We start from the raw sequence: 15,908 nt of genomic DNA on the forward strand, positions 1-15,908 counted from the left end.
CACTATAAATCCCAAAAATGATAAGAGAGGTACTTACAGTTATGTTGGTTTTTTAGATCTTGTTCACGGTCTTACCAATCTCCTCCCAGTAGTTGTTTATTGCAGGACATTTTTGGAACATATGGATGTCATCGGCTCTTGCTTCTCCGCACTTGGGACAAAGCTTGATACTGGATCCTTTAAATTTTGACAGCTTTTTTGGGGACCAATATGCCCGGTGTACTGTAAACAGATGGTTTCTCCTTAGTGGTGCTGATTTTATGCAAGACCAACATTTCCCCATAGATTCCTGCCACATCCTTTGTAAATCTATATCTTGGTCTGGTATATCACTTCTCCAAACTTTCTCCGGAATTAGGAAATCTTCTTCCCCTGATTCAATTAGTGCCCAGTACCACTTTGATATTTCTTTTCTTATTAATGTGGATCTTATCATTTCATTTTCCATAATCTCATTTCCGATGTTATCTTCTTTTAAAGACTTGGCCCAATTTGATAATTGATAATATTTGAATTTTGATATCTTGCCTTCCGTTTGGTCATATAGTGAATTCCAGGTAATTATCTTGTTGCCTTTTAGTAATTGTCCCCATAATAGTATTCCTGCTGTTTTAAGTGGTAATGCTAGAGAGTCTTTTAAGCAATCCGGCGTCCCTGGAGAATCCCATATTGGTGCTTTAGTGCTATAGTATGGTATATTTACTAAACTTCTTAATTGGAACCAAAGTTTAGCAGCATTGAAAAGAATCTTTAATTTTTTTTTTTTTTTAATTTTTGGTGACCAAATTTATACAAGAAGTGATCTGTGTTCTCCGTCATACTTTGCAGGAAACTTGGGTAATATTGATGCTTCCTTAGTAGAGATCTAGAGTTCTTAAATTGGAAGGACCTATAATATTCAAATAAATCCGGACTAGCTATCCCTCCTTGCTCTCTCTTCCTCCTTAGTTTGTTCCAGGCTATTCTCGTTCCTTTGGAGGCCCAGATGAAACTTGCAATTTCGCTTTGTATCTTCCTCATGGGTTCTTTTTTAAAATCCAATGGTATAGTGTTAAAAAGATATGTAAACTTTGGAATAATCGACATTTTTATTACATTTGATCTCCCCAAAAAAGTTAATGATAAGCTTGACCATGTTTTAAGTATTCTTCTCATTTCTTTAGCGATTATCATTAAGTTTAATTGTGGGACTTTATCCAGTTCTTTGACTAAAGTAACTCCTAGGTATTTTAATTTGTCCCTATTATAGGGCGAAGTTGGGTTACAATTCCAGCTCATTGTTTCCGTTTTTTCTTTGTTTGTTAAGTAACCTGAAACTTTACCAAAATCGCTCATCATCTTGTCCACTATTTTATGTGTATTTTCATATTCTGTTGTGAAGACCATTAGATCATCCGCGTATAACGCTATTTTTTTGGACCAGTTTTGGTCTTTGAAAGGGAAAATTTGTGGGTGACCTCTAATCAGAACAGCCAATGGTTCAATATATAGATTAAAAAGTAACGGCGACAGTGGACACCCTTGCCTTGTACCACGTTGTATTTGAATATTATTAGTAAGACTGCCATTAACTATAACTTTAGCTCTTGGGTTCTTATATATTGCTTTTATAGCATGAGCAACACTATCCCCAAGATCATATTTTCCTATTGCTGCGTTTAGAAAGGCCCAATTTACCCTGTCAAAAGCTTTGGCTGCATCATAGGTGATTATAGTTAAGGGAAGTTTTTTGGAGGTGGCGATATCAATTGCCGCAAACAACTCATGGGTAATTTCATGGATTTGCCGCCCTTTTATAAAGCCCTTCTGATCTGGGTTGATCAATTTAGGCATAACCTTGGCAAGTCGTTTTGCAATAACCAATGTAAAGATTTTATAATCGCAGTTAAGCAGCGATATTGGTCTATATGACTCACAACTCTTTGGATTTTTCCCCGGTTTTAAAATAATGCTAATTATCGCATCATTCCATGAGTCTGGAATTTTTTCATGGTCTATATATATGCAGTTCATTAGATCTGTTAGATGGTTAACTAGATGCTCATTTAATGTTATATAAAATTTGTTTGGTAGAGCGTCTAATCCAGCGGCTTTTCCTCTTTTTAAGTTGTTTATTACTTCTTTGACTTCCTCCGATTTAAATCTTTGAGTTAACTCTGCCTTTTCTTCCTTTGTTAGTTTAGGGATAGAAATAGCTTCTAGGTATTTCCCTATTTGTTCTTCTGTTGGATTTGTATCTTCGTCATATATACCCGAATAATATTTTAAAAACTCCTGTCTTATTTTATCTTCGTCGAAGGTTTCTATTGATTGATCTGGTATCTGAATGCATGGTATATTACTCCTAGATTGTTCACTTTTGATTTTCCATGCCAATAACTTCCAGCAGCCTTCCCCGTATTCATAATCCGCTAATTTACTATTTTCCCATTTTTCTCTCACTATATTTTCTAGAAAACTTTCTAGATTTTCTTTTGATCTTTGGAATTTTATCCCCAGTTCTTCTTTTCTTTCCGGAACAGTTTCGTTCTCTAATTCTACTTCCAATTTTTTGATATCCACTTCCATCTTCTTGATTTCCAATTTCTTCGTTCTTAATTTATGTGCTCCTAGACTGAGCAATTTTCCCCTTATCACAGCTTTATAAGCATCCAAAGTTATTTGTTTTGAAGTGTCCGTTGTATTTTCTTCAAAGTACTGTGATGTGGCCATTTCTAGTTGATTAATATACTGTTGTTTAAGTAGTAAAGAACGATCTACTGTCCATCTACCAGGGGTTGTATGTTTGGGTGCAAGCAGAGTTAATTTTACCGCTGAGTGATCGGAAATATGAGCCGGAATATGTTCAATACTAGTTACTCTATTCTGTAAAGATCTGTTTAGGAGAAAAAAAATCGATCCTAGATTTGTGTCCCAATTTCTTGTTGTGATAAGTAAAAGGATATATCTTATCTCCCTTTTGTGGCCACATATCTTCCAGATCTAGATCTTTTTTATATATACTTAGCCATTCCCTCATCTTGGGTAAATTGAGTTGCTTAGTTGAGGGTGATCTATCCTTTTGTGGATTTATTATTATGTTATAGTCTCCTCCTATTATAATGGGGTCAGATGTTAATAGAAGTTCCGAATAAAGGTTTTGAAGAGGTACCGGGTCATCCAAGTTTGGGCCATAGTAGCCTACAATATTCAATGTAAACCCTCCTATTCCTATTTTTGCTATGGCCCATCTTCCCTTATTGTCTACTTTCTTACTTATCAGTTTTCCTTTCAAAGAATGTTTTACAATAATTGCTACTCCTTTCACATTGCATTCTTGAGTAGTACATATACATGATCCGACCCAGTTAAGTCTTTTTATTATCTGATCCCATTCCGTGCTGACAAGGTGAGTTTCCTGTAATATGATATGTAATATGATAATCTCACTGTCCGTCTCCTTTATGTATTCTATAATTTTCCTTCTTCTGTTCGGGGTTCTTAGACCATTGACATTCCATGATAGTATATTTATTATTTTTTCTTTCTCCATTTCTTCATTTCTTTTTAATGAGTTCTCCAGTCGGATCTATGTTGAGACACTCTTGTACATATTTTATTTGCCATCCTTTGACTCCATTCGGTTTATGAGGATATTTTTTCTGGATTTTTTCCCTATTTTGCTCCCCACCCTCGTGCTTTCTATTTACATTGTAGTTTTCTGTGAGATTCGTTTCCCCCCCCCCCCCCCCTGAGGAAGCCTCCCTTCTTCTTTTGGGCGAAATTATCCACCCAGTTTGAGCTCCGACCTACCAGGTTTTTGAACTTATATATATTGTGAGAGTTTTCTTTCCTTCTCCTTTCTTTAGCAGGGTTTTTTCTTGAGGGATTTCTCTTAGTTTTCCAATTAGTTTGAATTCTCCCTTACAGGCTGATCTTTTATCTGTTTTATAAAATTCTCTACATCATGAGGCTCTCTAAAATTATACATTTTATTTTGCCACATTATTCTTAGTGCTGCTGGGAATTTCATCTGAACCGTTGCTCCCAATGTTTTCAGCTCCTGCATATATTGTCCCAACTCCCACTGTCTATCTAGAGTGGCTTTGCATATGTCAGAGCGTATTTTGAATGACCAATTATCTTTGTTCAATGTTCCATTTTTTAAACCTTCACTCAGTATTTTTTCTTTAAGAGTGTAGGACATAAAATTAACTAGAATTTTCCTGGGTTTTTTCTTTTCTTTATTTTTCCTAAACGGATCTCTATGAACCCTCTGGATATTTTCCATCAAGTTGTCATTTTTAGCCCACGGGAAAAATTCTTCGAGAAGTGCAACGATGAACGATTTTATGTCTGCTCCTTCCATGTTCTCTGGGACATTTAGTATCCTTAGATTATTTCTTCTTCCTTGGTTTTCCAACGATTCCAGCTTCTCTTTAATTATTTTCTCGCTGTCTTTTATTTTCGAAATTTCTTTTTGATTCATACTAACCTTTCCACTGAGAGATTCCACTACTGCTTCTACTGCAGTAACTCTCTGTCCCAGAGCATTTAATTTTTGGTCTAATCCTTCGCATACTTCACGTATCTTATTCTGATTCTCTTCAGAGACCAGAAACCTTTCATTCATTGCGGCCACTATTTTCTCGGCAAATCCTTCCATGATTTTTTCGGTTGTCGTTACTTCTTGCCCTGTGGCCGCCATGGGGGAGCCTTGTTCTGAGACTCTCTGTGAGACTGACTTGAGATGACATTGCCTCCATTAAATGAGTAATTACTGGAATAGCGTTGGCCTGGGACGTTAATCTCTCCCCTCCAACACTTTTTGAGATCTCCTCCTCGTCCCCACTCAAGTTACTCGAGGTCTTATTTTCTACAAATGTTTTTCCTAGCAGTTCCTCGGGATTAATTGAGATCTCTGAGACCTCTCCCTGTGTAGTAAGGCCACTACTTCTTACTTGTAATGTCTCTTGAACCTTGAAATAGGATCGTAGTGAAGGAGTAACTCTGACTTTTTGATTTGTGTGAAGTTTTGATCTTTCAGGTCTTATTTTGACATTATCTGCCAGTTCTGCTAAACCAGGTAGCACTCTCCGTTTACGCTTACTTATTCGTGGAGACACACCTTTCTTTACAAGTGAGAACTGTGATGCTAGTTTGTGGTTCCTTAAACAGTAGGAGGATTTTCCTCCTCCTTCTAGATCTTTGTTTTTCACTTCCTCCGTTATTTCACTGGAAGCAGGGATTCTCCCACCTTTTCCCGAGCGTGTATTATACACCTTCGTTTTATGCTGTATAGGTGCGTAGTTTTCTCCTGCGTGTTTACCGGGGCCCTCTTTATTAGAACAGCTTACAATCAGATCCGGTTCTGTTACCATCAGTCTATTTCCGCCAGTACTGAGAGTACTTCTTGAGTTGTTATGCTCATTAATTGTTGCTTTTATCAAGCTCCCTGGAGAAACCTGAGCTCTGATACCCTGAGTAACTCGTGTAACTAGGGCAGGCACTCCCTCTTGAAAAAGTGGAAAATCCTTTGCAGTATTCATTAGCCAGGAGCATATTTGCACATTAATATTACTAATATACTCCCTACTCTCTTTATTTTCACTTTTTAAAACCCTCGTTGGTTGGAGTGCGATCTCCGTTCTGCCCTGTTGGCTCGTCTCGCTGCAGTTCTGCCTGTCAGATTCTCCTCCGCTGATCCCGCCACTCCTGCCCCGGAAATGAAAGGTGACTTTCTGGAACGCCCTCCGGCAGTTCCGCGTTGCTCTCTGCGCACTCACCCAGACTCCTGCTGCCGAGGGACACCGCCGCGGGAGACCCTGCTTCAGAAGTAAGTCCCGGCTCCCATTTACCATTTCTTTTCTTTTCTTTCTCTGGATCCACTCACGGAGGGCTGCGCCGCTTAATCCCCCTTCCCCAGCCTGCCAATATCGCGAAAAGGAAACTCTGCTATTCCATATGCCTTCTCAGTACCTGGTCTCTGTCGGAGCTCCCGACCGAGCGTGTTAGCCGGCCGCCATCTTCCTCCCAATCAAATGATTGCACAAAAAGTTCTTGTAGAATTTCTTGGTCAATACAAATTTGTTAGAACAAAAGGATTCCCAATACAGTTAATCCAATTCCATATGTGTTAATTCATGCAAATAGTCCACAGACAATAATTCGTATAGAGAGAGAGAATGTCCCGTTAACACTTTTTTATTTTCATACAAAAATGGCACCAGACGCGCGTTTCGCCCAGCAGGGCTTCCTCTCGGCTATTCTTCTATTTATTTGTATATTTAATTTTGTTAAGGCAAGTTATTTTCTCGACCATATATTCAATTTCTGCCTGTGTTGTGCTCTCCATGCAGCTGGAACACTATTGTACAGAGTACAACACAGGCGGATGCTTTCAGATACAATGCACTCGTCACAGAAAGGACGTAACATGGTCCTGTTTCAGAGGAACTGATCTCGTTTTTATGACTGGAACAAATAACTTGGATTTACAGTGACTATATATATCACTACAACCATGATTCTTCTGAATTAGAGAGATAAGAAATCAGAAATTTTATATATGGTCGAGAAAATAACTTGCCTTGGCAAAATTAAATATACAAATAAAGAGAGGAATAGCCTTGAGGAAGCCCTGCTGGGCGAAACACGCGTCGGCTGCCGTTTGTGTATGAAAATAAAAAAGTGTTAACTGAACATTCTCTCTCTGGATACGGATTATTGTCTGTGGACTATTTGCATAAATTAGCACATATGGAATTGGACTAACTGAATTGGGAATCCTTTTGTTCTAACAAATTTGTATTGATCAAGAAATTCTACAGGAACTTTTTTCTGGTGTGCTTTAGTGCTTGTGATAGTAGATTGTATTTAGCCTACTTTTGTAGGTTTAAAAGTGTAATACTCAAGGTGTGTGAGTATTTGACACTACGTGAGCACCCAATTCGAAATTGAATGAAATTGAAATATTGTGACATCACTGCTCGTGTACTTATGTTGACGTGCAGATCAAGATAGCATGTCCACCGTTTTTTCTGGTACATCGTGAAGTTTTCAACCCTAAAACAACTGCAAATGTATTTCTGACAAGGGCAGGAAGAAACATGTTTTCAGAGCGGGAATGTGGACGGGAAGACCCCAAAACTGGTGGAATGTAGAGGAATAATATTCGGCACAGGTAAAAATATCCCCCCTGCCCAATGGGAAAAAAACCTGCAAAGGCAATTTAGTGATACATTTCTGCACGTACCCTATAGGTTTCATGTGCAAGCGAGCACTCCTAGCAACGTGCAACAGTCTCGTCTTACCAGGATCCCACATGGAATTCTTGGAAACCCGTGAATGTGCTTAATATGTACATCTTTTCCAAGGGCAATTTGATGAATAAAGCCCACTTTGATGTATGGTGTAAACTCATTGAACTATGGGGCCGGGGTGTCTCAAAAATCTAAAAGTGTGTATAATAGATAGAACAGCACTGGACCAGGAATCGTGTGAGCCTGGGCAAATCACTTTCTCTCTCTGTGCTTCAAATTATAAATGGCTGTACCTGTGTAATCTGTAAAGAAGTATAAAAGTTAAAAATAACTGTGCTATCTGGTAATTGGGTATTTTTGTCACATGCTGCTTTTTTAAATTGGCTTCAATTGCCGCTCTTTGCCCCAAACACACACACAAACTCACCGGACTGCAGCAAACACATACACCCGAAGCAAGTGTCTCCATACTGCACTAGACTCTTCCTGAGCACCACTGTAATTATGACTTATAATTTCAAAGAGGCCCACAAATCTAACAGAAAATCCAGTACCTAGTTACCATGCCATTTTCTCAGCTCCTGCTCCTTTGTCAGTTACCTCTAGAAACAAGAGTTGCAGCCAAACATTTGGTGAATCTTGATTCAAATGCATCATTTTGCAGGTGTCAAAAGTGTCATTTTTGGCAAGTCCTCTTACCTATCCTTTGAAGTTCTACATTAATGTAACAGACATACTGTGAATTACATGTGCTTATACCACCCTCCCCATCCTGGTGAAGGCCACAAATGCAGATCCCATTCTGGCCGAAACAAATTTGCCAGAGAAACAGCATTGAAAATAAATTCACAATGTTCCAGCTGCATTGTGACAGTCCTGTAAAGGTTAATGAAATGCTGGCAACATCTACAATGCAGATCTCCTCAACTTAAAGTGTACAAACGGGTTGGCACTGATCCGATAACCATTTGCTGCAGCGCCATGTATTGATTTATGATCACACTAACAAAATTAGAACTTTGTATCTTTTGTTTTTGCTTACCCTTATATGACGAAGCTTATTTTAAGGTTTTACATCACAATTTCAAGGCCAAGTATATCTACCTGCACATAGTGAGTGACTCCACAATACTGGTTAATAATAAATAATCAATGTAAATACATATAGATAAGTTTAGCCTTACTATTTTTAAGTCCAAATATACTTGCTTTGATGATATGCAGGCACTTGATACTGGAGAGCTGATAAAAGTGCTGGTCATTATCAAAACATCAATATTGTGATAGGTCATCTGAATTTAATGGCATCATTAAAAAATGATTGACTGCTGCACCCCCACTCTCTTTGGTAATTAAACAGCACCTGCAGGGCTCAAACTGATGCTTCAGTCTTCAAGGGTCCTGCGTTCATCTCCATTGTATGGTACTGAGTACTGAAACATTATTAGTGGGACATAATGGGACTGCGGAGGGAGCTATGGGAAGGTTTTGTCATCGCTAGCTGACTAAAAACATAATTTCAGATAACCCAGGAACAGTAGGGTGACCAACCGTCTGTAAATTTCACGGACCATCCGTTAATTGGAAGTCACGTACGTTGTCCATGACGATCCCTCTTACGGACGCCTTTTGTCAGTAATTTTGGGGGTTACAGTGACCTGCACTGCTCACCTTTGAAATGCCTCAGATTTCTGAGAACTCACTTCTGGGGCCGCATCGCACTCCTCTGTGCTCAAGAGCAGCCCCGCCCCAGCCTCTCACAGACTGGGACGGGTCCTTTGTCCTTCTGTCTGTTGGCTGATTGTGGCATACAGAATGACAATGGGCCAGTCGTGGCAATTAAGGCATGTGGTGGGCATGAAGGCAAGGAAAAAAGAAATGTAACATATTAGATGGAAGTAGCATTGTCCAGTTACTTTAAAAAAAACAAGCATATGCAATCGGACACATATAAGTTAGAGATTTTGTTTACCTAATACTTAATATAAACTTATTTTGACTTGCACTTATGTTGGTTGTCTATTTACTTATATATTATTGCGCTATCTCCTCTGACGTGTCTTTAAAACTTAACCTTTGTCCTGAATTTTGACCTTTCGTCCTGAATTTTTACATTCATCATCTTGAATTTGCACCCATGCCAGTTGGTCACCCTAAGGAACAGTCACCCAGGAGAAGCAGCTTGCAGAAGGGTCGGCCTGCTCAAGTGAACGCCTTTATCAGCTTGAGCGTTACCAGCAAGTTACTAAACGCAAGAGAAACTGCTTCTTCGAGCACTATGTTCCACTGGCGGATGGTACAGCGACTTAGTCCACTGGTGGTCTCATAACTTTGAAAGGCCCAACAAGGAACCTCGGAACTGAATCGTATCCTTTGGTCTGGGGAACACTGTCCGAGAAAAAAAATGTCCGTCCCTGAATTATTTCACGGCCTTGGACCCCTTGGGAACGGGACAGGCGAGAGGGGCCACAGAATCCCGAAGACAAACTCTTCAAAATGGCCGCCAGAGGGCAGGTTAGATTGAATCACCGGAAGTGACACCTGAGGATGCTGCCGCGCGCTGCCCCCCCCCCCAGGGCATCACACACCGCTGGGCTCCAGCTCGGCCCTGGAACAAGAATCCTACAGGAAACGATTCATTCAAGAAGGCTTTATAAAGAGAATGTTTTTTAAAAAAGAGCTCCGCGCTGTGTAAACTGGACAGATGCTCAGAGTGGCGGAGGGTGCTCCGGAGCCGGCAGACGCTGTGGAAGTCCCGGGTGCAGGGACAGCAGGAAACAACACACGGTCCCGGGGGCGGCGGTGACGCAGCTGCGGCCAGGTACGGGCCTATTTATAAACGTGTTAGGCCCGATGTCTGCCGCTCTGGAGCTGCACACAGCCGGGTAGGTTCTTTCCAGAACCCCGGTCCAAACGGAAGGTGTCGGAAGCGGCGCCTGCTTCTGAATGAGAGCTGCAGCATTCACCCACCAAGCGCTACACACTCACCTCACGAAACTCAAGGGTGTGCAGCTGTTAGAGCATGAGCACCGGAGAGCCGCGTGTAAGACAACACGGAATGATGTGGGCGTGAATGACAGGAGCACTCCGTTGCACAACACAACATCGAGGCTACTTAAAGGGGCCATCCGGGGACTGAGGTCGCAATGAACCTCAAAACCCATGCAGACGTCATCAGACAAGGCAACACCCGAGCCTGCGGGGAGTGAGCGCTACCTTGTAGGCCTGGGTAAAGAGAGGGCTTTTTACCCCTAGACTGGATGGCCCTTTAAGAAGCAATCAGCCCAGGAGTCGTCCAGAAACCATCTATACTCGGATGCTGTTGGGTGTTTTGGCCGGGGCTGGTGGCCTGATGAGAGACACCCCTTTTTTCTGGTCAACGGGGCACCTGTTGGTTGTTGCAAAGTCTGGGTCAGCCGGGTCTGGCGGCTCAGTGGACTAATGCGTCCACCGCAGGAGCCTGTGTTCGACCGCATGGTCACAGGTTCAAATCCCGGTGGGTCCACTCAGCCTTTCATCCATGTGAGGTTGATAAAATGAGTACCATTGAGTTGGGTAACAATAAACATCTGTTATTCAGCTCCAAGATGCCTACGGGTGAACGTGCGCTTTACAAATACACGTTATGTTATAGGTGTCACAGTTCCCAATGAACAAAGTCTGTTTACTTAAGATGGTGCTCGCTGGCAAAGATCATTGGTCAATTGATGTCAACAACACTGAACTTATCACTAGAGCAGAGGTATCCACACCAGTGGAGACGCAGAGAAAGCTGTAACGAAGCTAACTGTGGGGTGCATGGAGTGCGGAACTCTCACTGGTGACCAGGGCCACCACATTGGACCATGCCACAAGCCATTCAGTGCCCTTGTCTGATTGGTGGTCTTAGAAGGTACCTACCAATGCTTTAGTGCATGACTCCCTGTTTCCCACGATGTTTGAGTTTCCTGAGGCTGGACAGTGCACCGCGGGTAAGACCATTTTATAAAGAGGAGGGTTGAGCAGGCACCTTCAAATCCTTGCCCTCGCGCCCAGCTTAGGATGCCTGGTATGCCTTGGCACTTGCGTACAGATCAGGGACCTGTTTCCCAGCCAGGTGTTCTTATCTCCTTGGATAGTAATACATTGGTGCTGCATCAAGAGTACTTGTTCTGCAAACTACACCCGAGGCACCTCAAGGAAGAACAGAATGATGTTAATACACTGTCGCTATTTGCAGTACTGGAGCACCAGAAACAGTTAGGAGGAGTTCTTCTGTGGCCGCAAGTGTCCTAGACAGGGAGCTTACTGCGAGGGGGCTGAGGCATCAAAGTGAGAGTGAAGCGAGATGCAGCTTGGGAACCTAAAACACACCCTGGAGCACCATTCTACACCTGCACCGCAGGCTTGGAGCCTTGGACTCGAACATGCAAAGAACGTGAGGGGAACCCTTAATGAGCTGTTGCTAATGGAAGAAGTTCTTAAAATGGAGGAACATTGAGATGTCCTGTAGAGTACATTAGAAAGGGAAGAGAAGCTCAGAGTGGGTTCAGGCATGTCACGAGGTTTCGCTGCCCTCTTAGGTGCCTGTATCCACACAGAGTTTATCGCTGGGACGTCTAAGGACTCTGGAATGGCCACCCAGAATCCTAGAGACAGAACCTGAGAAACCTGACACTGTCTCCTACACCCAGAGTAACCTGAATGTACATGCTGCAAGCAGTGTCTGCGACGTGAGGGGGGCTCCGCTACAACCACAGATGCGAGCCCGCTGCTTGCTCACACCTGTAGTTTTAGGTTATAGTCGGTGGATACAAAGCAGATGACCGCCCTAGATAGACCCCACCGAATGCTGCACCCATGATGCTAATACTTGGCTGTACATCTCTCTCCTCCTCAGATGGCATGCCCTCATGGTGCATTGGCAGTGCCCCTCTGCCTGACTGAGCGACTGAACAGTGGGGTGAGTGCAGACGCAAGAAGGGCACCGGAGTAGCGAGCAAACTGTGCTACATCTCGCTGTGACTGTAAACAAACAGTGCTGTCCCCGAAATATGTCGTCACATTGTATGTCCTCGCAGCCATGACGAATTAGTAGCAGTTGCGCGCAGCCCAACATGGCTTCATTCTATTGGCTGCACCAGATGGCAGCCTGCAGTGCCACACTGCCACAGTCTACTGAGGGACCAATCACAAACAATGAATCAGGGAAGACGGCTGAAAAAGCCCCCTGTTTATTGGCTGCAAGCCCCAAGCGCTGATGCACCGTGAGGACCAATCATTCGCTTATACCTCCATCTTTTCAATGAGATTCGAATAAGGACAAACTAAAAATCCTGCATGCATGAGAGAGATTCTGCTTCCCCCCCCTCCAGGTCCTGTAAGGCAGCTACTTAGAATAGCCTGTACAAAACGTAGCACTGACCCTTGACCTTGACGAACTATAAGTTGCCCAGCCTACATTAGCAGCTACTCTCACCAGCCTTGTCATCACCAGCACACTCGACATGTCTTCCATCTCTCGTCATCTGTCTCCAGGCGTTTCTTGCAGTGCCCGCCCACACCGTGCCAGTCAGTGTCGGCCCTCTCCCTTTTCCAGATTCAGCACCACCTCCACTGGTGGCACGGTCTCCTCTTTCAGCTTCTCTCATCAAATCTCTAGCTCCATCTGTCCGTCCACCGCTCCTCCAATACCACAATAATATACTTTCCCGTACACTCACTAGATTGGCCAAAATAACCTTACTGTGTTCTTTGAGCACAAAATGCGCCGTCCGTCACCGTGACTGTCCCCACAAACCACCACTGAACTACTAGAAAACGTGCCCTTCTCATGCATTTCATGCTCCCAAATCCCTAATCAACGCTCTGCTCACGAGCAAGCTCGACTACTGCAACAGCCTTCTCGATGGCCTCCCACAAAACTCCTCTATAAACCCAACTAACCAGTTCCCAACCTGCATATCTTTCAGACACCCTAGGCAGGCACCCGTGTGCTCATCCCACACCCTCATAGGTAGGTTATTAGCCAAAAACAGGACAGTCTATAAACACCGAAGGAACAGAGTCAGCGGTATCCCTCTAGGACAGCACCGGATTATCAGTTAACCCATTGAATTAATTGGTGACAGATTCAAATTCACCCTGTGTGTGCGCTCTCGAGTAGTACCCGCTGACACAATACCTCCCCAGATACTGGGGCAAAGTGAGACATAAACAGCAAAAGGCGCACCACTTCCACAAATGTAAATAATATTAAATTAGTCCATGTACATGATATGTTTTCTTTTTCAAACGATCTTCTTTATTATTCATTTGTTAAAGTGACATTTAAGAACAGCCAAAGCAGTCTATAAACACCCATTCTTTGTGTTCAAGGCCGTCCGTGGCAGACGATCCATCGATCCCTCTTGGATCTTCTCCCGCTGTATCCCAACATGACCACTGCAGCCTGCAACCTTCAACCACAGTTCTGACACCAGATTACCCTCTGGCCCGTCCATCTTGGGGTCCTTTGAACTGCTGCAAGCCCCCATTTGAATTCCTACCAGTGATTTTTGGGTTAAATGCACCAAAATCAGGCTCATCCTGCTCTCAAGCCTCCCCTTTTCAATCCTGAGCACCTGCTCCATTTCACCCTCTCAATGAGCACACTCCTGATGAGACCTGGCGCTGACAGTACCACTTTGTTGCACTCATCTGCACCACTTTCCTTACCACTCTGCCGCAGACACTCAGACACTGTGGCGAAACTATGTACACAAGTTCTGGTGGAACCAATGGCCGTCCGCTTCCACACTGTGCCTGAACACTCAATAGTTTCTCTGCCTCAGATTCCTAAAATGGACAGACTGGAAGAAATGTGTGTCCCTGAGACTGCCAGCTCCTCAGAGTGCATGCCGCAAGACAGACCCAGGTGCACCAGGATTGAGTGCAGGTAACAGTAAATGCAATCATCATGCATACATTCAATGCATTTACTGAAATGTTTCAGTAAGTGACTTGTACAGCTAATCGGGAAGAGATGCAGCGTCCTTGTGCGCTCTCTTCAAGCCCTCGAGGACTTCTTCGGGGACCGGGGCCAGTCGGGCCGCCCTTGGACAGGGAGTCGGTCCCTCACACTCGGGACAGATCTCTACACTGACTGAAGTCTCCACTTCGGCAATGTATATGGGGATATCTTTATGTATACACTGGAATGCAGCGGAAGAGGATGCGCAGAATGCCCTATGGGCAGGGCCACTGGAAGTATGTTATTTTGTGGGCATAGCTTCAGCCACATAATTATGGATTCGCGCTTTTGCCACATAATGCATAATCTGCAGATTTTCACAAAAAACAGTTTACAGCTCAAATGGATCAAACGCTACTGAAAAGGCTGCGACATGTGTTGGCGTGCAGTGGAAGGCCCTTCGCAAAGGTTCACTGGTCATCTTTCTGCTGCTTATTCCTGTATTCGGGAGTTAAACTGGAACTAATCAGGCGAAACCTTTGCCCAGACAGTATTACTATGTGCAAAAATGACACAATAATGAGGCAATACTATCACAAAATGTGCGGCATTATGCAGTATAAATTGCCTTTTTAGTCATATTTTGTCTCTGGGTCATGGGTTCCCTGGGAAGCCCAAAGGATCCTTCGTAAGTGAGGAGCAGCGAGAGCCAATCAAGAGGCCCCTGTGATCACCAGTGAAGAGGAGACCAGCAACCTCTGGACTCTGTTAGGCAGAAAGATGGCGACTTCCACAGAAGAAGCCCCATCATCATGATGCTCTCAATAAAACTGGCAAGAAATGCCCCGGAGGGGCTATTGGGTCCCATGCATGTGAGGAGGACAGGGTCCGCTATACAGGAAGATGGGAATCAATCGCCACATGTTCAAAGGGCCCCAGGCAGGCAAAATTATGTAGGCAGCGGTGCCATTTTACTCACATTCCAGTTACAGTACATTTTTCTCTGCTCTCTTGGTTCACCAGATCATTAATTTTCTTGCGGAACCATCGAGACCGCCTGCACTCGGGCCCAGCCTCAGCACACACCTACTCAGCGCCTGGATACCCTCACGGGTGACGAGCAGCGCTCTACAAACCCACCTTACAATTACATTACAATTTGCCCCTATGTCACCTTTTCCATTTGTTTCACTTCCATCGCCCCCCTAGGACAAAGCCTCGGTACCCCCCCTCCTCTCTACTTGACATCATTGCATCCACTCTTACTGATACCAACAGCAGTAGGTTTTCATGATCACTCACCTGTCGGCATCAGTCACCAGGGCGAGGCGTCCATAGTCCCAGGCAACTTTACGGAGAATGGAAAAGACAAACAGGAGGGCCTGCAACAAGCAAAGGTTACAATCATGAGCACAGGGGAAGATATATCGGAGGCGAAACAATACCGTGTCACAGTGCAACTGCATACAAGTGAAGATTACAGTCGGACACGGGAGATCTTCAGAGGTGAAATATCTACACGTCACAATGAGATCGCCTACAAGCAAAGGCTGCTGCCGGAAGCATAATAAAGGCGACCCTCAGACGTGAAACAAGGAATTGTCACAGTGTAACTGGCTACAAGTGAAGACTACAGTCAGACAAGCGGTGCTGGGGTTCTCAGAAGTGAAATACCTACACATCACAAAGGAACTGCCTACAAGCAAAGGAGCCCCTCCGACTTGAAACAATAAAAT

The 15,908-nt window shown here is 43.6% G+C and overlaps 1 protein-coding gene across 6 annotated transcripts in view; it reads right to left on the reverse strand.

Moving 5' to 3' along the window:
- Nucleotides 1–15,908, reverse strand: part of TMEM63B (transmembrane protein 63B) — a 417,772-nt gene that overhangs the window by 139,704 nt on the left and 262,160 nt on the right. For all 6 annotated transcript variants that reach the window (XM_085610287.1, XM_085610286.1, XM_085610283.1 and 3 more), the window contains exon 3: nucleotides 15,475–15,554. In XM_085610287.1, coding sequence (XP_085466413.1) covers nucleotides 15,475–15,554 — 80 coding nt within the window. The remainder of the gene's footprint in view (nucleotides 1–15,474; nucleotides 15,555–15,908) is intronic.

The sequence above is a fragment of the Triturus cristatus genome, chromosome 6 (genome assembly GCF_964204655.1).
Source record: "Triturus cristatus chromosome 6, aTriCri1.1, whole genome shotgun sequence".
Taxonomy (NCBI): Eukaryota; Metazoa; Chordata; class Amphibia; order Caudata; family Salamandridae; genus Triturus; species Triturus cristatus.